The 22535-nt window shown below is 44.5% G+C and overlaps 1 protein-coding gene across 1 annotated transcript in view; it reads left to right on the plus strand.

Moving 5' to 3' along the window:
- Positions 1 to 22535, plus strand: part of LOC147733201 (mucin-2-like) — a 1190401-nt gene that overhangs the window by 731311 nt on the left and 436555 nt on the right. Inside the window, exon 24 of the mRNA XM_086957735.1 lies at positions 19015 to 19254. Within this exon, the coding sequence (XP_086813861.1) occupies positions 19015 to 19254 (240 nt within the window). The remainder of the gene's footprint in view (positions 1 to 19014; positions 19255 to 22535) is intronic.

Consider the following 22535-nt stretch of genomic DNA (forward strand, 5'->3'; position numbering starts at 1 on the left):
AATTCAATATCCCGGATTTCATCAGGACTCACAAGGAAATGATCCCATGGGTACTAACCCTACCTCCTTTGATCCAAGGGTAAAGGGAAGACACCCTTCTGAGTAACTGCTGTGATAAAATGTAGTAGAGCGCCTTACTCTCCAAGAGGAACCTGTAACAAAATCAATAAAAACATGCATGATATTAAATGTGCAGAGCCCTCTGTGCAAAAAAAAATAACAACTGAAGTGGTGTGCACCCACCCCATGAAAACAGCCAACTATCAAGGGCGTCATAACACCAGCACAGGCCAGAGTAGAGTGAATAAAAAGCCTAGTGGTTTGTATACATTGAAACTGAGGTCCCAGAGAGTGCACTCATATCGCACTCATATTTAACAAAGTTTATACCAATTGTAATGATAAAAACAAGGCATTATTGCCAGGAGACAGAAAAACCATCATGCACATAGTAACGCTTACCGAGTTCATTTAAAATCTAAACTTGAACCGGCGGGGATGCGAGGACAGCTCCCTATAGTGACACACTGCGGGACATGAGGGTAAAAGATTACAAGATGAGTAAAATAGAGAGTCATTAGTTAAAATCCTAGCACCCATAATGTGGAGGAAGACCGGGTCTAGGTGGCCAACTGGGTGCTATGCGGTAAACTTGTAACACACCGAGTAAACTTGTAACATTGCGAGGAACAGCAGAAAACATACATTTAAGCGGTGTCTAGGTGCCAAAATATGAGCTCTCTTCAATCCCAGTTGGGTCTGTAAGGGTAGCCCCACTTACTTCAGGGGTGGTTTTTACATACCTGTCACTGTCACACCGACTAGGCTGAGACCCACACAGGTGTACGTAGTGGGGCTCTAGCAGCAGAACAGGGCTTGGCCTTTTGGGGCGATGCAGTGGCAGAGATCCTTTCATGTCTATCTTTGCTAGGAGACACAACCATCAATCAAGTCCTGACCCAGGGAGAGGGGTAGGACACTCTTTTGGAGTTAAAAAGATCCCATGTTAAAACCATCCTACATGGGGCAATTTGGTTATCAACGAGCCTCTGATTTTCCTAGAAGACCCATGCTTCCGAAAAGACTGGTCCCTGATAGCCTAGCCTAGAAATGTATGAGGGACTGGCTGATCCTTACCATTAATACAGCCTTGTTTTTATCATTAAAATTGGTATAAACTTTGTTATATACGAGTGCGATATGAGTGCACTCTCTGGGATGTCAGTTACAATGTATACACACCGCTGGGATTTTTATTCACTCTACCCTGGCCTGTGCTGATGTTATGACCCCCTTGATAGTTAGCTGTTTTCATGGTTGTGGGTGCACACCACATCAGTTGTTATTTTGTTTTGCACAGAGGGCACTGCACATTTAATTTCACACATGTTTTTATTGATATTGTTACAGGTTCCTCTTGGAGAGCAAGGCGCTCTACTACATTTTATCACAGCAGTTACTCAGAAGGGTGTCTTCCCTTCACCCTTGGATCAAAGGAGGTAGGGTTAGTACCCATGGGATCATTTCCTTGTGAGTCCCAATGAAAGCCAGGGTATTTAATTTTGCCGGGTGAAACATGTTGACGGTTTTTGCAGAGTGGAGGGGTTGGTGAATCATTATAAGTTCCCCATACCACCATCCACCGGTCCCGGAGTGACCACTTTAATCTGGGCAGGGTACCCTTTATTAAAGTAGCAATAGGGACTCCCTGTGGCCAGTTTTAATCACTGTTTTGCACCTTTGTTCACTTGTGATCCCATATCATTGACACTTACTTGTGGTATTATCTACCCCCTCCCTATTGCTCCACCTCCAGCGTTGGTCTGCATGGAGGTGTGTTAGCAGACCTATGATATACCATGACACAGTTCGCTGTGTGTGAGGGCAGTTTTAACACCCCTGTCTGTTCCCCCTACATGTGATTACAGCTTGTGTGAGTACTCAGTCCTTCTTCTATATTGTAGTGGGTTTTCGCTCATGGGTTCTGGGGAACCTGACCACATTGCTTCAAATGTGGGTGCCTTGACCATAACCAGGTCTCCCACTTCAAATTGAGTGTCCTTGGCTCCATGTATTTTGTGATGGTGTGCTTTCATTTCAGTTTGGTCCCTCTGTTCCCTCTGTCTATGCCATTAAAGCTTAGTAAAGTCCCACCAACCCTTATGCCACTTCATCCAACCTGGCACTAGTCTTGCGTTAGGCTTCCTACCCTTTATGAGCTTGAATGGTGTGACATTTGTAATTTGGTGTGGAATTAGCCGATATGCTTGTAGTCGTTTCATGACTTCCTCTCTATAATATAACCCACTGGCTGTGGCTAGCTGAATTCCCTCCTTGATAGTTCTATTCAACCTTTCCACCATACCATTAGTTTTGGGGTGGTATAATGCACTTAATATATGTCTGTTGCCATTGCAATGTAAGAACTCTTTCATTTCTTGGGAGCAGAACTATACCTCATTGTCTGTCTGTTTGGAGCTAGGCAATCCTCTCCAAGGAATACCTCTATCATGAAATGAATTACAGTCTTGGTGCGGATGTCCGATAAAAGTTTTAGTACTGGCCAATATGAGAAAAGATCTACTAACACAATGATGTAAGGGAACTACTTCTCTCCTGTCAGTGAGCCTACAATACTCAAGCGATATCTACCCATAGTCCCTCAGGTGGCAGTCTGCAGTGTGTATAGTATAAGTATATCATTACTCCTGTCTGTCCTTTCAATGTCCAAGTGTATTCTGGGCCATCAGAAGTCTAAACATAGTCTCTGTGTGGTCTTTGTGATCCCAAGATGTCCCTCATAGGCCAAGTCGATTAACTCGTCTCTTATGACCTTGGGTGGGATACATTTTGGGCTCTGGAAAAGACACCCATTTGCTATGAACAATTCCTCTCGCGCTATCCAATATGGCCTGTGGATTTCCTCATGTCTGTCTTGTTTGCCCACCCCTCCTGTGTTTTCCTACAAACCCTCTGTAAGAGAGAGTTATTTCTCAGTTCTATTTTCCACTGTGTTTCCTCAACTGTTCCCTATGTTAGGGCACAAACACTCCTAGCAATTCTGCCTCCTCTTCCTCCTGTGAGTTGTTAGTACTTTCTTCCTTCCTTGGCTGATCCTCCTGGAGATACAATTCAGCCCTTTTTTAGTGAAATCTTCTGCAAGTGATTTGTGATCTGTTTTCAAGCCGAATCTTGTTTCTCATACACCATTTCTGAACTTATTGATAGCCCAGTGTGCTGCCAGTGCCTCTTTCTCTACCACTGAGTAATTGATTTCTGCCTGCTGCTATGAGCAATGAGCGAGAAAGGAATGCGATTGTCCCCACATCCTTTGCTCCCTCTTATGTTAAGACTGTACCTAAAACCTTTGAGGTTGCATCTGTGGTTTTCACAGTATTTCTCCCTGGAATCAAAGCCTTCAGATTGGAAGCCCATGCTAATGCCAACATGACGTCATCAAATTCCTTTTGACAGTCTTCCAACCATGCAAATGGTACCACATTCTTTAGAAAGGAGAGAATTAAATGTTTGCCTGGCAAGATTGTCAAAAATGTTTCTATAAAATCAAGCATACCCATAAAAGACTTTATCTCATCCTTGTTTGTAGGTAAAGTCAAGTTCACAATAGTGTTCTGAAGTTCGGGTTGGGGCAAGATACCATCTGCTGTGATCCTGTGTCCTAGAAATTCTATCTCTAAACAACCGAAATTACACTTTTCGCGTCTTACAGTGTTGGAAATGGTCCTCACCAAATGTTAGAACATCATCATGATAACAGAATACGACTAATATACCCTGCAGCATGTTTGTCATGACTCTCTGGAACACCACAGCCGCCGAGACAAGCCTGAACGGCATGTGTTTAAACCGGTATATCCCCACGTGTAGGATAAACGCTGCAAGATCCTGAGAGTCTGATAATATGCGGATGCCAGATCTAAAGTCTTAAAACGCTCTGGCTCCTGCCACCCTACTCATCATGTTCGTGATGTTTGGCAAAGGATACTTGTCGACTACCACCTCTTTATTGAGAGCTCTCAGGTCTATGCACAAGCAAATTGATCCATCCACTTTTTTAACTACAATTGGGGCCAACCTCTTTGTGGCCTCGACAGGTTCAATGACATCCATGCTGCAAACTCTTTCCAGTTCCTTTTGTACTGCCTCTTGTACAGACAAAAGCAACTTCCTTACTTTGCCTATTACAGGTGTCAAGTTCTCTTTTCGTTTTTTTTGCTGTCCATAATGCGTTAAGTATCTGACATCATCAGCAAATACCTCTGGGAACTCTTTTTCAATAGTGGTTAGAGTTTGATCCACACTAAGAACTAGGATATGAGGATCTGTGCTAGGGTTGGGATATATATTTCTCTTTCATTCCTCTTTCTTATCCTCTATGATTTCTTTACTTTTATCCTGATTTTTACTGTCTTTTCTTTCTTTCCTTCTTTCTTACTGTCTTTCTTTCTTTCTGTCTTTCTTACCTTCTTATTTTTCTACTTATTTATCTTTAAATTCTTTCTTTGTGGTCAAGCAACAACCACACAACCGTGCAGTGAACCACAAATATTCACTATATGAATCTGTGCATAATCATGGTTAGTTTCGCACAAAAAGCAGCAAGGCTTAATTTAAAGGCATTGTGTAAAGTATTTTTGTAGCACACAAACAGTAACAAAGTGAAAACACAACAGGAGAAAAATCACAAGCCAAATAATAATAATGGAGTAAATTTTAAGACATGATTCGACACCAAAACAATACAAATCCAGACAGTAGAACCAGATTTATTATAGCTTTAAGTTAAATATAGCACCTAAAAGAGTGAAGCGATAGCAGCAGACATCTGGTCATGGAAGACCAGGTTAAAGTCAAAAGTTAAGGCCAACCAAGATCGAGCATGGTTCAAATGCAAGATGTAGATTGGGTACGGTCAGCGCTTACCTTCAGACTTGAAACAATTTGAAAAAAAAATTCTGAGAAGGTAGAAATTCAGCAGAGCAAGGCTGCAGGAGTGCCCGAGGAGGGAGCATCAGGGTCAGATGACTGCGGAGCAAATCCACAGTGAAGAATTTTACCTTCAGATTTAGGATTTAGCCACCAAGATGGAAATCCTAGGTAGAGCAAAGCACTTGGCTGTAGCTGAATACCCAGGCTTGGTCCAGGTACAAGTTCAGGGTGGTGAAAGCTTGTTATGTCCCTGTGGCTCTGAACAGGAGGCCAGTAAACTAGCCCTTCAAATCACTTCTGGGTGCAGGTGAAAATGCAGGGCTCAACAGCAAGGCTGGCCTACAAAGGTTCAAGGCAGGGTCCATGTAGCAAAGTAGTCTTTTCCAGGTATAGCAGCAGGTCAAAGAATCAGACAAAACCCTGAGAGTCCTTGAGCAGATCCAGTAGCAGACTGAAGAGTGGCTCTGAAGGTCAAATTAGTGTACCCGGTGGCCCTTCTTCTAGAAGGCTGGAGAAGGTTCTGGAAAACTTCTTTGAAGTGCATGTATTTTCCAGCCCCCCTTCCTGGGCTCCAAGCTGGCTGCAATGACAATATAGGGTAATTAAGGAGACATCCCATTTCCCCACACTTACCCCCATCCTACCAGTGATGGCTCGTTGAGGCACAGCTAATCACTATGGGCTAGATGTAGGTAGAAAAGATTTACCGATTTTAAATTACCGAATTTTAGCGATTCGGTAATTTAAAATCGGTAAATCTATGGGTCCGACATGTAGGTATTCCAGATATGCTGGAATACCGAATCGGATGAATTCCGTATTTACCGATTCGGTAATTACCGAATCGGTAATGCCCATTCATTCCTATGGGCTTTGAAGCCCATAGGAATGAATGGGCATTACCGATTCGGTATTTACCGAATCGGTAAATACCGAATTTCACAAGGGTGCAGGGGGTGTCACTTTCACACCCTCTGGCACCCCCAAAACAGGCTTGGTGCCATGTGGCAGGCATACATGCCCTAAGGGGCAGGTTGCCTGTCACATGGTATAGGTGTGCATGCACACATGTGCATGCACACTGGAATCGGTATTTTACCATCAAATTGGATTTGATGGTAAAATACCGATTCAGTAAGGCTCCTGGGACTCAGAAGAGTCCCACCTACATATGGGTGGCTCACATTCGGTAAATTTACCGAATTTTTATCTTACCGAATTGGTAAAATTACCGAATCAGTAATTTTACCGATTCGGTAAAATAATGCCCCCTACATGCCAATCACCTGTTTACCGATCGGTAACGGCCGAAAATACCGATTTTTGGCCGTTACCGACCGACCTACATCGGGCCCTATAAGCCCACTATTGTGTGACTGTCTGGGAGAAATTCACAAAGTGTAACTGTCAGCTACAACCAGTCATGTATCCCAGGACAGGCTACAGATACTAAGGGCTAAGGGCAGGAAAATGCCAAATGAGTAAAAATGCAAAAAGAATAATACCACTTGTCAAGGGACTTACACGTAAATTCAAGTTTCCAATTAGGTATACATCAATCAAACTGTGTTTAGGGGGTGAGCACTAACAGTTTAGAATTGGTTATCAGTGGTAAACTCCACAGAGTCCTAAGGCCAACAGAAGCAAAAGTCCAACAAAACTGGAGACAGACCGATACAAATATTGGGGGAAGATTACTCTAAGGCTGACAGATCCAACACTGTGTTTGTGTCATTGACATTTTTCTTCTACCCAAAGGGCAAAGTGGCAGCCCACTTCAGACATTTGCTGACTTCACTCTCAATTACACCTAGCTGCCAATTCACAAGGAGCACCTACTTACACAAATTAATTCCCTATACTGCCAGGGAGTACTACGGCCATTTTAGCTTTTTGATAATGCTTTATTTTAGATTGGTGAGTGCCCAGCAGCTTCTGGAACAAAGGGCCATATTATCAAGAAAGGGCGATACATTATGGCCGCTTTTATCGGCAGGGAACTGCTGATAAAAGCGGCGATAATGTATCGCCCTTTCTTGATAATGTGGCCCAAAATGTTTTGCAAAAACAATGACAAAACAAAATAAGTACTGCAAAAAGGCTGGTGACCAAAGCCAGACATATTGGCTTTTCCAATACTTCTCTTTTTTGAAGTCCAGGACTGCCAGATTTTCCCCGATAGTCCAGAACAGAAAAAGTACTTTAAACCATCTGCTCTAAATATGAAGAAAGTTCTGAGGAACTAAAACCATTTGCTGCACGTCCATCGGGCCATCAGTGTAAGGTTTGGGCTGCTGAAGACAGTGGAGACACTTCTTTTCGAAACATGACTGTACGAAGAACTCTAAATGGAGTGGGTGGACCATCAGTTTAGCTGAATGGGTAATCCTCCGCTTAGTGATGGTGAATCATGTACATCAAACTCTAAATCCCATAAAGTCTTGCCTTTCTTGTCTTTTTTTGAGTACACCAAAAACTCTTTCTGAGCAAATATCAGTAATACTTCAGTATATAAGATCTTCTGAAATACATTCACCTTGATGGTACTGATGGTACTGATCCTGAACTATTTGGATCGATACAAAGGAGATGATCCACAATAATTGTTGCATAAGAATGTCAATATTAATTTGTAGTTGGTTTGTAGAGTTCTTTGGAAATAGGAATACATGGATCTCACATTATTTATTGGTTCGTCCACCTAATGGAAGTATGTGATGATAAGGATCTTCCCTCTGCTTAGGGTAGAGTCAGCTTTGAATTTCTGACTTTACAAAATTAATTATGAAGCCATCCAAAGCTTCCAATTCTTTAAGTTGATGTTGTAACTATATTCTAGTCATGCAACAAGTAATACAGAGAGTGGGCACCTTTGCGTCCCTAACTAGGACAAAGAGATGGGATGGTCTCAAACTTACTATGACACTGAGGTTGGAATTTGATAGCTGGCCATCACCATCTTAGTGTAGGCTAAAACACACCCAAATTTGGGCTGATCTTACTAAGAACATGCCAATACACCTAGTCAAAGGCTTTTTCTCTATCACGTGATGTTAATAATAATGGGAGTGCTTCTTTTTAGTTTTTTAGATGAGGTGAATTGTTTTGTGTATGCAGTCATTGGTTTATTTACCTCTAATAATACCTGATTGGTTCAAATGGATTCAATTAAGGATTAAAGTAGCCAACCTAGTGGCAAGTATCCTAGTGCATAGCTCGTCATATAGGTTGAATAGTGCTATGGGTTTGTGGGTAGCACATGATGTTATGACCGTTCCAGGTTTTAGAATTTGGGTGATATGGGTTTCACTCTTTATAGTTGTTACTTTCCTCAATATTAACTCCATATTATAGTGGTCAGTGAGCAAGGATGAACAGCTATAAGGAGAAGGTTCTGAATGTTGCAGAGGGGCTCAGCTCATGCTAGGGCACCCTCTCAAACAAAACCAATCACTCTGCCTCCAGAATTGTCGAGGCCTGCCATAGGAGTGACTTATAGGTTACCATGTGACTATACATATATATATATATATATATATATATATATATATATATATATATATATATATATATATATATATATATATATATATATATATATATATATATATATATATATATATATATATATATAGATACATATATATAGATAGATAGATAGATAGATAGATAGATAGATAGATAGATCAATAGATAGATAGATAGATAGATAGATAGATAGATAGATAGATAGATAGATAGATAGATAGATAGATAGATAGATAGATAGATAGATATAGGTATACTATATCTAAGTAAAGGGTGATTACACCACCTTACCCAGGCTTCAATTGCAAACCTGTGGTGTCAGTTTGGAAAGCTAACCAGGGGTGGCACAATACATGCTGCAGCCCCTGGTGGGGCTAGGGTGCACCTATCCCCTGGGTACCTAAGGAACCATATACAGGGGCTCACAAGGGGCGACCCAGTAACTAATCTCATATGGATCTAAGATACATGGTATCAATTTAGAGAGAGAACAGCCAGGCTGTGGGCCTTATTAGCCATACTAAAGTCAAAAAACCAGTGAAACCAGCAAAAAGTGGGGGTAACCATAGGAAGCAGACCCTACTCTCCTACACAACCCCCCCCCCCCAACCGCAGGGACATTAAACTAACCTTGACCAGTTGAGTCTTCATGTTCTAAGTGGAAATATCTGGAGAGTCTATCTGCATTGGCATGATTACTCCCAGGTCTATGTTCCACTGTATAGTCCATTCCCTGTAGGGGAATGGACCACCTGAGTAGTTTGGGATTTTCACCCTTCATCTGTTTTAGCCACAAGGCGGGCTTATGGTCTGTTGAACTGTGAAGTGAGTACTAACCCTGGGCGAAGAACTACGCTCCGTTCGCTGAGTTTGCGGAGTTTCGGCAACTCCGCGCTCCGCGGAGAACGCGAAGTTGTCGAATACTCCGCAAACTGCTGCGTAGCGTAGTTCTCGCGCGCTCAATAGCATTTTCGCGTGCGCGAGGATGCTTGTCGGTAAGATCGAGTTGCCGAACACGCAGAAACTGCAATCTGGCACAGAATAACTCGCGAACACGTTAGTAGTGACCGGAAATAAGGGGACGCGAGCGGGCGGGACAAACCTCATGGGTAACTTCGCGCGCTACACATCCCGAGCATGCAGGCAATCAATCAATCAATCAATCAGGATATTTGTATAGCGCGCTACTCACCCAGAGGGTCTCAAGGCGCTTGGGGGAGGGGGGTCCGCTACTGCTCGAACAGCCATGTCTTGAGTTGCTTACTGAAGCAGAGGTGGTCTTGGGTCAGGCGGAGGTGGATGGGGAGGGAGTTCCAAGTCTTGGCTGCCAGGTAGGAGAAGGATCTTCCTCCCATGGTGGATCTTCGGATGCGTGGCACGGCGGCGAGGTCGTGGCTGGTCGATCGTAGCTGGCGGGTGGGAGTGTAGAAGGTCAGGCGGTTGTTGAGGTACCTGGGGCCCATGTTGTTGAGGGCCTTGTGTGCATGGTTGAGGAGTTGGAAAGTGATTCTCTTGCTGACGGGGAGCCAGTGAAGGTCTCTCAGGTGTCCGGAGATGTGACTGTGTCGGGGGATGTCCAAGATGAGTCGTGCGGAGGCGTTCTGGATGCGTTGGAGTCTTTTCTGGAGTTTGGCTGTGGTTCCGGTATAGAGGGTGTTCCGAAGTCCAGTAGGCTGGTAACGAGTGCCTTTGTGACCATCTTCCTTGGTTTCGGTGGGGAGCCATCGGAAGATATTTCGGAGCATGCGTAGGATGTTGAAGCATGATGATGAGACGGCGTTGACTTGTCTGGTCATCGAGAGGAAGGAGACCAGGATGAAGCCCAGGTTGCGTGCGTGGTCCGTTGGTTTCGGTGCGCTGCCCAGGGCAGGGGGCCACCAGGAGTCGTCCCAGGCGGAGGGTGATGATCCAAGGATGAGGACTTCCGTTCCGTCTTGTCTGAGTTCAGTTTCAGGCGGCTGTTCCTCATCCACTCGGCTACGTCTTTCATCCCTTCGTGTAGGTTGGTTCTGGCGGTAGCTGGGTCATTGGTGAGGGAGAGGATCAGCTGGGTGTCGTCGGTGTAGGAGATGATGTTAAGGTTGTGTTGGCGTACGATGGCTGCAAGGGGGCTCATGTAGACGTTGAAGAGGGTGGGGCTGAGTGATGATCCTTGTGGTACGCCGCAGATGACTTCGGTGGCCTTGGATCTGTACGGGGGAGACGGACTCTCTGGGTTGTTCTGGTGAGGAACGAGATGATCCACTCCAGTGCCTTCTCTTGGATTCCGATGTTGCTGAGGCGCTGCACTAGGGTGCGGTGGCAGACAGTATCGAATGCTGCGGAGAGGTCCAGGAGTGAGGGCCGCTGTTTCCCCGTTGTCGAGCAGGGCTCGGATGTCGTCAGTGGCTGCTATGAGGGCAGTCTCGGTGCTGTGGTGTGCGCGGATGCTGGACTGCAAGTGGTCGAGGGATCCGTTCGTCTCGAGGAAGGCAGCAAGCTGTCTATTGACGGTCTTCTCGATGACTTTGGCAGGAAAGGGGAGGAGCGAGATGGGGCGGTGTCCGCTGATGGTTTCTTCAGGAGGGCGCTGAGTTCGGCATGCTTCCAGCTCTCCGGGAAGGTGGCGGTGCTGAAGGAGCAGTTGATGATGTCCCGGAGTTGGGGTGCGATGACGGAGTCGGCCTTGTTGAAGACGTGGTGGGGGCATGGGTCGGTTGGTGATCCGGAGTGGATGGTGTTCATCGTGTGGATGGTGTCTTCGGTGCTGACCGGGGTCCAGTCGCGGAGGGTGGTCGTGGGGGATGTCGGTTCGGTGGTCTTGCGAGGGAGTGATGTCGATGTTTCCGGCGCTGGGGTTGGAGAGCTCTTTGACGATGCTGAAGAGTTCCTTGCTGTTGTGTGCGTTGTTGTCGAGACGTTCCTTGAATGCTGTCTTCTTGGTGGTGTGGATCAGCTGGTGGTGTTAGCGGGTGGCGTGCTTGAGGGCGGTCATGTTGTCTGTAGTTAGGTTTTTTTGCCAGGCTTTCTCGAGGGTATGGCAGTTCTTGGAGTTCTTGAGGTCGTCGTTGAACCAGGAGGCTTTCTTGCTGCTGGGCCTGCTGGGATGGTTTTTCAGAAGTGCAAGGTCGTCAGCGCAGTTGGTGATCCACTGTGTGAGGTTGTTGGCTGTTTGGTTGGGGTCCGTTGAGCTGGCGGGAGGGTTCTGGCTCAGTGAAGTGGTGAGCTGGTCGGTGGTGATCTTGTTCCAGCTCCTGCTGGGAACCTGTTGCGGGTGGTGGTGAGTCGTGGTCTTTCTGAAGCTGAAGTGGACGCAGCTGTGGTCTGTCCAGTGGAGTCCAGTGGAGTGGCTGAAGGAGATGTACTTGCTGGAGGAGAAGACTGGGTCAAGAGTGTGTCCGACGTAGTGGGTGGGGGTGTTCCCCAGTTGCTTGAGTCCGTGGTTGGCGAGGTTGTCCAGCAGGGTGGTGCTGTTGTTGTCGTTGTTGTTCTCCAGGTGGAAGTTGAGGTCTCCTAGGAGGATGTAGTCAAGGGAGTCGAGGGCGTGCGGGCTGATGAAGTCTGCGATGTCTTCGCTGAATTGTGTGCGAGGTCCTGGGAGTCTGTAGATGAGGGTGCCTCTGAATGTGGTCTTGGGGTCAGTGTGTATCTGGAAGTGAAGATGTTCGGCGGCTGTGAGGGTGTCGTCTGAGTTGGTCGTGATGCGGATGGTGTTCTTGTGGACGATGGCGATGCCTCCTCCTGTCTGGTTGACACGGTCTCTCCGGGTGATCTTGTATCTGTCCGGGATGGCGACGGCGATGTTGGGTGCTGAGGAGGCATTCATCCATGTTTCCGTGAGGAAGGCGACGTCTGGAGATGTGGTGTCGAGCAGGTTCCAGAGTTCCACGGCGCTCCCGAAGACGAAAAACGGCTCGCGAACGGGTCAAGCAAGCTACTACGCATGTTCGCGGAGTTATGCGTAGTTCGCGGAGTGCAAGTGCATCTTCGCGTAGCTCCGCGGAGTGCGGCTACGCGAACTACGCCCAGGCTTAGTGAGTACCAAACAAGTATGGCCAACGCTTCTCCAGGGCCCAAACCACAGCAAAGGGTCAATGGCTGACCAACGGTTCTCTCTAGGGGTCAGCCTTCTGCTAATAAAAGCTATTGGCTGGTCCTGACCTTCTTTATTCAATTGTGATAGCACATCCCCTACCCCCAACTCAGAAGCATCTGTTTGAACAATGTTTGGAGTAGTTAGGACTTTGCATAATTGGTGCAGTGCACATGGCCTGCTTATGGTCATGAAATGCCTTTGGACAGCTGACTGTCCACTGAACCTTCTTAGGCATTCTTTTAGAAGTTAAGTCATTCAGGGGTGTCACAATGGAACAACACCCCTTGACAAATCTCCTATAGTGCCCAGTCAGGCCTGAGTCTGGGTGGTTGGAGCAACCCAGTCCATTATGGTCTGGATTTTGCTCTGCAATGGTTGAACCTGGCCTCCACCTACAAGGTGGCCCAGGTACACAACCCAACTCTGCCCTATCTGGCACTTAGTAGCCTTGATAGTTAGGCCTGCTCTCCGCAAGGCCTCCAAAACATTTTTCAGGTGGATCAGGTGATCTTCCCAGGTGGAGCTAAAGACAGCAATATCATCACGATAGGCTGCACAGTAGTCATCCAGGTCTGTGAGGACTTTAGTGTACCAAACTTTGAAATGTGGCAGGTGCATTTTTCAGACCAAAGGGCATCACCACAAAGTGATAATGCCCACTAGGGGTTGAAAATGCTGTCTTTGGCTTTGCATCATCAGCTAGCCTGATCTGCCAGTAGCCAGCTGTTAGATCAAATGTGCTCAGAAATTTGACAGAGGCCAACTTATCTATGAGCTTGTCTGCTCTGGGTATTTGATGGCCATCTGTCTTAGTGACAGCATTGAGACATATGTAGTCTACACAAAACCTCATCTCTCTCTTACCACCCTGGGTGTGAGGTTTAGGCACTAGGACTGCTGGACTAGCCCAAGGGCTATCTGAAGGTTCAATTACTCCCAATTCCAACATTTTCTGGACTTCAGTCCTGATACAGTCCCTGAAATGATCAGGTTGCCTGTAAATCTTATTTTTAACAGTCAGTTTCTCCCCAGTGTCCACTTCATGAGTGCACCAGGTAGTCTGACTTAGAGTCAGTAAAAACATATATCTGTATTGTTGCAGAACTTGTCATCAGTCACTTGCTGCTGGTCGGTGAGGCTGCCTGCCAAGGCTACACCATCAACTGAACTGTCAATAAAGTTTCCCCTTTGGGTGAACTTAAAAGTAAACCACAGTTTTACACTACACATACAGAGAGTTCACACACTTTCACAGACTAGGAGCAACTAATCTACCAAAATAAAATGTACACGTTTTTTGTATGACTGTTTCAGGTTTATCATTAGTTGCTCCTAGTCTGTGAAAGTGTGTGAACTCTCTGTATGTGTAGTGTAAAACTGTGGTTTACTTTTAAGTTCACCCAAAGGGGAAACTTTATTGACAGTTCTGTCTTCTGGTACCCTACCCCTTTGGATTGTTGGGGTCCCTCTCTTTTGTTAGATACACCATCAACTGACCCATCATCAGGGTTCTGAGAGAGCAGGTCTTGAAGAGGGTCACTGCCTTCCTCCTGTCCTTCATCAGTAGCCATGATCAAGTCCATGTCTGCCCTGTCAACATATGGTTTCAGTCTGTTGACATGAAGCACCCTATGGGGGCTCCTGGGAGTTCCAAGATCTACCGAATAGGTAACCTCGCCCTTCTGTTCAACAATAGTATAGGGTCCACTCCACTTATCTTGGAGAGCTGCTGGGGCCACAGGCTCAAATACCCATACTTTCTGTCCTGACTGGTAAACATTCTTTTGGTCATGCCAGGCCTTCTGTAATTCCTGGCAAGCCTCAATGTTTATAGTTGCCTTTTTTATGTACTCAGCCATCCGTCATGTTTAGGGTGTTTGATAGGTAACTCCCATCCCTCTTCCACTAGGCACCGTGGGCCTTGAACAGGGTACCCAAACAGATGTTCAAAAGGGCTGTAGTCAACCCCTTTCTGAGGAACCTCCCTGTATGCAAACAAAAGGCAGGGTAGCAGGATATCCCATCTCCGCCTGAGCTTTTCTGGGAGACCCTTAATCATACCCTTTAAGGTCTTGTTAAATCTTTCAACTAGACCATTGCTCTGTGGGTGATAGGGTGTGGTGAACTTGTAGTTCACTCCACACTCCTTCCACATTGCAGTTAAGTCACTAGACATAAAGTTTGCTCCTCAGTCTGATATAACCTCCTTAGGGAAACCCACTCTTGAGAAAACTCCCAAGAGGGCTCTTACCACAACAGGTGCTGTAGTGGTCCTAATAGGTATAGCTTCTGGGTACTTGCTGGCATGATCCACTACCACCAGGATAAACCTGTGCCCAGAGGCTGTTTGAGGATCCATTCGACGACTCACCACATTGTCTGTGCTCTACTTCCGACCCCTCTCAGGGACCGTAGCTCTCCCCTGCACCATTCCTTCTCTGCTAGAGTATGCATCTTAATGGCAGTTAACCGCAGTCGAGGGATGGAGAGATGGACACCTGGGAACCGTCATTCCCTGCATGGACAACTGCTCTTACTCAGGAGGAATAACAGGAAAAGGCTGGGCAGACAGGAAGAGTTAGTGGGGCAGGGCACAGGAACAAGAGATTTAAGATTGGTGCAGCAATCCTGCGACAAAGCAGCTGTCCGCATTCAGTATTATTGGGCAGCATCTGCGGTTGTCGCCCACAGCCATTAACCTTGCCTCCCTACCTCATGATATTGTGCTTCTCACGTCCTCCAGCTTCAAGCGTACATCCACCACTACAGTTCAGTGTCTGAATATTGTGGAACTCTTAGCTTAGTTCACATTAACAATCAACGTCAGATGAGTGGGAAGCATTTACTGCACACAGTGTTCAATCTGTATACAACAGCTCAGAAAATGCCAAGTTCCTCTGGATTCTGAGTGTTGGCTCTAAACTAATGCCCTAAGATGGCCAGGCTTTATTTGTATTATTATCCTCACAGACACTGAATATACATTGAGAAAAGTAGTTGATATGAGTAGAAAAGTGAGTACTGTAATTAGTCTTTACTCTATGAAGTGACTTTACTCTGTACCACACTGTTTTCAGACAGTTAAACAATCCTGAGGAATACACCACAGAGTATTAAAAAGTATCGACTAAGAATAGTGTGCACTTTGTGGAAAACTTATCAAAAGAGAGAATATTCACTTTTGTAATTGACTCGCCTTTTTATGCTTCCTGTGTCAGTCTTCACTTTTTTCTCTCTCACTCTATCTCACTTCAATGTCTTAAATTAGGTTATATTATCCCTTCCTCTCTTTTTCCCCTCCCACTGCTTTAATTCCTTCTGCCTAATCTATGTCTCCCCCTACATGTCGTCTATTTCTAGTTCACCTCTTTCCTAGCCTTACCACTATCTTACTGTTACTCGCTCCCCTCTGACTCCACCTTTTCTCTTAATCTTACATATTACAGCTCTGCAGCTTTAAGTGAGTATGTGTAATTTTATGATATCTGCACATCTTAACAAAGCCTTTACCAAGTAATTCTTATTGTTTCCATCTTCAAATAAAAAACCGACTCATTATTCAGTGGTTTTAGTGTTTAATACTGTTGCACTAAGAAACATCCAGATTCAAATACATGTTGAAAGAAAGGGAACACACAGAACCACTGGGAAACAGATGAAAGAGGGTCTCAGTGCGGATGGGAACATTAAAATGTAAGAGCTCTAATAGTGAAGAAGTACAATGTGACAATTCAATTCTACTATCACATAAAGTTTCCATGAAGGAAACATCACTGCGGATGCCTTAGAGCTTGATTTAGAGTTTGAGGAACTGAGTACTCTGTTGCAAATGTGATGGAGTACCATCTTCACCAAGCTCTCTGGTCATCCACTTCACTTAGAGATGGGTGGAACTTACAATTTTTTTGATGCAGCCCCTGTTGACTCCGGTGACTGAAAGCTGACTCCAACAACATGCTGGTAAAAAGATTTTCGGAGGTAAAGCATTGCAGCACCTGCCCTGTTTAGGGTGGATGGTGTGATGCCCTTTTTTCTGTCTCCCACTGCCAGGAAAGTCCTGGTGGTGATAGACACAAAAAAACAACTAATGATGGCCGAATTCTGGGAGACAACTTTCAGTGTGCAGGAGGATCTTTATTTTTTATTTTTTCAGAAACAATTAGCACTGAAAATCAAAAAAAGTTTAAAAGTTTGGCGGGTGGCCATCAAGAAAAACAGTGGCAATCCACCAAACCTTTTGTATCTTGAAGGGAACTGGTGGTTGAGGTCCCTTTCAATTTACAGCGCTGATGTTTGGGCCGCCCAGCACTCATCTCTAAATTTGAGGGACAGAGTACTGTTGGAGATGTGAAGATTATTTCCTTCACACCCAACAGACACAATTACTCCTGTCATAGTTTAAAACAGGCATTTCATTCCTAAACTCATGTCAGATAGGATCAACCATCACCTACCTGACATGAAGTGCAATACTTAATTTAGTAATTTATTGATCCACACACGTATACGTGTAAGAACACAGGAACCTTTCAGGTACAAACATGCTTTAGACAATGTCACAGTACATAAGAGAATGAAACAGTTTGAGCTGTTACTACAAATTCAAGAATTAGATTTGAGAGCTGTAATGTGAGATAATGGATTATATGTACATTGAAATATATGGGAATTATGCATATTTACTTTACTTTTCTTATGTGATTGATTAGTAAGAATGATAATAAGATTGGGTCTATCAGCATGTGTATGTTGAGAAGATGAGGTTTGAGGCGTAGAAGACTGGTAGTGATAATTGAGCTGTGAATTCTAAGGAGAATATATTCACCTGCAGAAAACATATTAGGTGGAAGAATAAGAATCACAATTGTGTACATAAGAGCTTGGAAATTATGATCAGGTTGTTAGCAGAGTAATGCTGATACAAAGCTGAATGTTGAGTTAACGTTTCAGCTAGAAGGGTTAAATGAGTAACTGCGCTTTGCTGTCAGCTCGGAGTCAGCTAACAAGTGAGTAATCTGCAGTGGGAGGTTTACTGTTTGCAAAGAACAGGAACGCATGCATGTGGGTTGCAAAATGTATAACTTTGTCTAACCCCAGGCGGAGACCTCCACTTCACCAGCGGAATGTGCGGATATTTGCCTTCTCAGCGTTACGCAGAGAATGCGGAGAAGGTAAATCTCTGGACACTCCGCAGCGGAGCGGAGGTGGCCCGCCCCCGCCTCCACCCCGGTATTAAGAAGTAAGTTAACAATAATTAAAAATAACCCTAAAACTACTTACCTCTGTACTGCGGCATCCCAGGGCTGGCCTCCTCCTCTTCTTCCCCATACTGGTAATGCTTGAGAAAACTGTGCATGGCCGTGCACACTCACATGCGCATTTCTCGCAAGTTATGGAGTGAAGATCTCTGAATTGCAGTGAGGCATGTAGAAGAGGAGTCAGTGTGGGGTTCGGAGCATTATCTTAGGGTTAGCTAAGAGAGATTTGTAATTAGGTTTTATTTGTAGAGGGTTGCAATGTGAGTGAGTGGGCGAGATGTGCGTAATTGTTGGAGTGATGAGAGGGAAAATCCTGATGCAAGTGATGTGTTAGATTTTCCTCTGTGGAAATATTTGTGCTTTTGAGTCCATTGGCACTGACTCAACAGAAATAAATTGTCCAAGATATTGAAAAGTGGAACCACGCCACTGTTTGAACTCAATATGAAAACTGTTCTTTTCCGTTTTAACATTGACAGTGTCACTTTTGCTAAAGGACTTATGAATTCATGAATTATGGTATGATAATTCTTGACCGGATACTGATCTTCATGTTAGTTTGTCAAGTAGCATCCTGAAGAATGAGATTGTCTGAAACTGAGGGCCACATTTATCATTGAATCGCATTGCCCTTGCATCACGTATAGTGCTGCAAAGGCAACACAATTATGAAGTCATATTTACCAGGCAATGAATGGCCTTCTTGCACGGCTATGTGTTGGTAGGTCAATCTGGAGTAACGCAAAGCAGCGCAAGTTACTGCCTTGCGTAACTCCATCCCGGGAGGGTCTTTTATGGGCAGAGCACAGGTGTTCCGATGCATCCACTTAAGTATTTTGGCGTATTCCCAGATTTACCAAGACTGGTAAACCTAGGAGTGCATAAATAAGCAATGCCTTCCAGTTAGAGGTGCTACAGAAAAAATTATATTTATTTCTCCTCAATTGTTTCTCTTTTTAAGTGTGCTGCATATTGCAGCACACTAACACAAGTAAATAACCACACAAACACAACAGATTCTTGAAGTGATAATTGTAAATGACGAGAAATTCCCTCACAATGTACATTTTGAAAAGCAATGAAGAGGTAAGTTAGGACTTGAAGTATAATTATAAGCTTATTTTAAATGATTGAAGATCAGTTGTGGAAGCCAGTGCATACAATTCCTTGGAATGATTTCTTGTCTCCTTCTTACCCTTTCAGGGCAAAGTTTGTGGTCTCTGCGGGAACTACGATGATGACAGAAACAATGACTTCAACACCAGAAGCCAGGTCACTGTGGGAACTGCACTGGTATTCGGAAACACTTGGAAGAGCTCTCCCAAGTGCCCAGATGCAAACAATATCCCAGATGCATGCTTCACCAACCCTAAGCGGAAGCCTGCAGCCCTGAAGGGCTGCCAAATCATTATCAGTAATTTGTTTGCTGCCTGTCACTCTCAGGTATATCTCAGATAAGAGAGCTTGATGTAGCTATTAACATTGTACAAGTCAAGCAGCAGTTATTAAGAAGCACTTTGTCAAATTGCATTACTCTCATTTTACACAATTCACTAAAATACAAATAGCTAATTTGTTATGCAGTGTTGGAAAGGGGATTATTTGTAGTGATAGGTAGGGACCTACTACTAGTAATAAGGTCACAGTGACGATAAGAGGTTCAGTCACAGTCTCAATAAATGATTCCCCTGCTCAACCCTTGGTGGTTGGGAAGGAGTAGGCAGGATTTACTTAGGAGACAGGTGTGTAAAGCGTTTAAAAGTACCAATACATTAAATAAGTAAGACACAATAAAAATCCAACACCAATTTATAGAAATAGATAATGTCTTTATGAACAGACAGATACCAAAAAAACAAAAATTCAATGTAGGGACCCAGTGGAATGAATTAGTAAAGACAATAAATAAAACTAGTGCTTAGAAACAAATAGTGTTCAAATAGTAAAACAAGCATTTGCAATGCAATCAGTATTGCCTTTGGGACCTTATATGTATTAAGCTATGCAGCACATTAACCTGGGTCCTGAAACATCTACTGTTCTTTAACATGGAGGAAAGTAGGCCACAAACTGCATGACACACCAAGTATGGGAACACATGGAGAGAAATATTGCCTTTCAGCAAAGCTCTTTTTACTAGAAAATCAGGGATTTTGGTGGTCATATCACTGAAAATACAAGATGTGAAAAAAATATATTTTCTATGGGTGCTCGTGGAAGACAATTTCTATGGACTGGAATCTAGAGAATGCTAAAGTGATTCTTGTATTTTACCAACTTCTGCTGGTCGTTATCTCTCAAGAAAGTTAAATAGAGGCAATTGCCAGAAAAATTAAAAAAGGAAGTCCCTCAGCAGAAAGCAATTATGGTACTTTACTGACCTCTACTGGTCTTTTTTTATTAAGAAAGTTAAATAGAAGAAGTTGAACAAAAAAAAGTCCCTAAGCTGAAGCAGACAAGTCCTAGGGCTGATCACCTGAGCCTACAAAATACATATAGATATATGTATATACTAATAAATAAGGGTATACTAAAGTATATATAAGAGGTCTTGAATGCTCGACTTAAAAAAGGGCGCGCTGGACCAGGACAAGATCCAGAGTTCAGGCCACATACAATGTAACATTTTTATGCTTACTTCCAGAAGTGCTTCTTGATGCAGAAAAGTGGTCTACAGCAGCAACATGGGTTCAGATGCTCTGGTTTGCCTCTTGGGGCCTAGGACGACAACTCCCGCAATGCACCTGCTCAACTAAATGAGCTGCTTACAAATGTTGCTCCAAACTTCTCCAAACTTTGGAACTTCTTCCTGAAGATTCTCTTGTGGCTTCATAGTGTCAACAACACCAATCCAGGAGTCTAGAATCTCTTAGGTGGTCCTTGGGATATTGGGACTACAATTCCCACCATGCACCTGACTAAATCCTTAAAAGTCCTCCGGACATTCTCCAGGATGGGGACTTCTTGATCGAGGTGCTGCCCATGGGCTTTGTTAACCTGTAGCTTGCAGGGTGTTTACTCCTTAATTCTTTGTGAAGCAAGGCAAAGACCTTAGGGGTGTAGTCCCAGATTGTGCCGCAGGTGCAGTCCTTTAAAATGCAGACCTTTGGGGTGCGGACCAGGTTTACAGCAGGGCAGTCCTTCTTCTCCTTGTAGATTCAAGAAGTACATCTGAATTTCTTGGCAACTATTCCCTATTTATGCAGTGTTCCTGGGTCTCAAGCAGGGGGATCTCTGACCAGTGGGAAGCAGGGTGACACACAGGTTTATGACTACTTCCTCCAAGGTGTGGCTTATTCTTGCCCCAGAAAGCCATATTCTCCCAAAATCCAAGATGAGAAAGCCGCTCCCTGGAGATTAGATCAGGATAAGCCAACCCACTGGCATAAGTAAGATTTCCTAACACTCCCCTTCCGGCCCTCTCCCTAATCTAATTACAGGGGTTCCTGTTTGGCTGGGATTGCAGGATGTGGAGGTGAGCCTTTGCTGACTGAAAGTGTCATTGTCCCTTTGAAGACCAGGTTGGCCACTCCACCCCTCCTGCCTGTAGCTTCTGCAGCTGCAGTTCTTCTCCCACAGGAAATCCATTATCTCTCTAGCAGGTTTCTTCACAACTCATTAAAATAGCTTGGCTCAGCCTGGTAGAGGTAAAACAATCAGGAGAGGGTAGCTGAAAGGCTGGGTTTTGGCTTAAAGAAAATAATTTTTAATAACTTGATTTCTCTGATATTTATTATAAATAGGAGTGGGTGGCAAACACAGCTCCGGAGTTCGCAGATTTGTTTTTACTCTGCCCAGAAACTCTGCCTTCCACCAGGTATTGGCACCTGGATTGTCCCATATGTAAAAACGGCAGGCAGTGCACCGGGCCCCGCCCTGGCTGCCAGTAGCAGCCATGATGCTCCCCCACTGATGTTAAACTAGGAGCTTTCAATTTCACTACAAAGCGCCAGCAGAGGAAGACTAGAGTAGAGTACATCAGCTGCCAGTCCCTTAGTTTTGCAGTGTGATCGGCAGCTGGATCTCCTTCTCAATCATAACCCATAGCGAATTAACTCAATCAAGTTTCGAACAAGAGGCGAAGCCGTGCTGCCCCTCCCATGTGCGGTAGAGAGCTAGACAGATCCACTGTTTCACCTGTGTGCTGCTGCTGCACAGGCAAATGACAATAAAGGCACATCAGGAGCAGGGCTGCCTGAGGACCTTTGGGAATAGACGACGTGATCACCTAGTATTGATTGATGTTTTGGTGCTTCGAGCTTGGTGCTAGTCATGGAATACCATCTAGAAAGTGAGTGCTTAATAATTTAATAAGGCTGTGTGCGAGCAAGAGCATGCGCACACGCCAAGAAGCAAGGTGAGCTATGATTCTTCTGGCTCATTTTGTTCATCGCCTTTGAAAAAGATACTTGAAATCCCTAACTTCCCATAGCTGCACAGTGGCAGAATAATGCAGGTTTGCCAGACACTTGCTGTTTGCTTTGGAATTTACTTAAATCTGTTTTCCTTTTTTTCTACGATCAATCAATCATGCCTTACTTTAGTATGTTTAGTGAGTGTTAACATTACCAACAATCACCTCTGCCGTCAATGCATAAGGACTTTAGTTATTGTAAACACTAAACTTAGGTGGCATATGTTGCATTCAGTAAAATAAAAGGAATACTCCTTGTTGTAATGTTCATATAGTATATTTATTCTTGGGATTGGATGGTCCGGTACAG

The sequence above is a fragment of the Lissotriton vulgaris genome, chromosome 2_1 (assembly GCF_964263255.1).
Source record: "Lissotriton vulgaris chromosome 2_1, aLisVul1.2, whole genome shotgun sequence".
NCBI lineage: Eukaryota > Metazoa > Chordata > Amphibia > Caudata > Salamandridae > Lissotriton > Lissotriton vulgaris.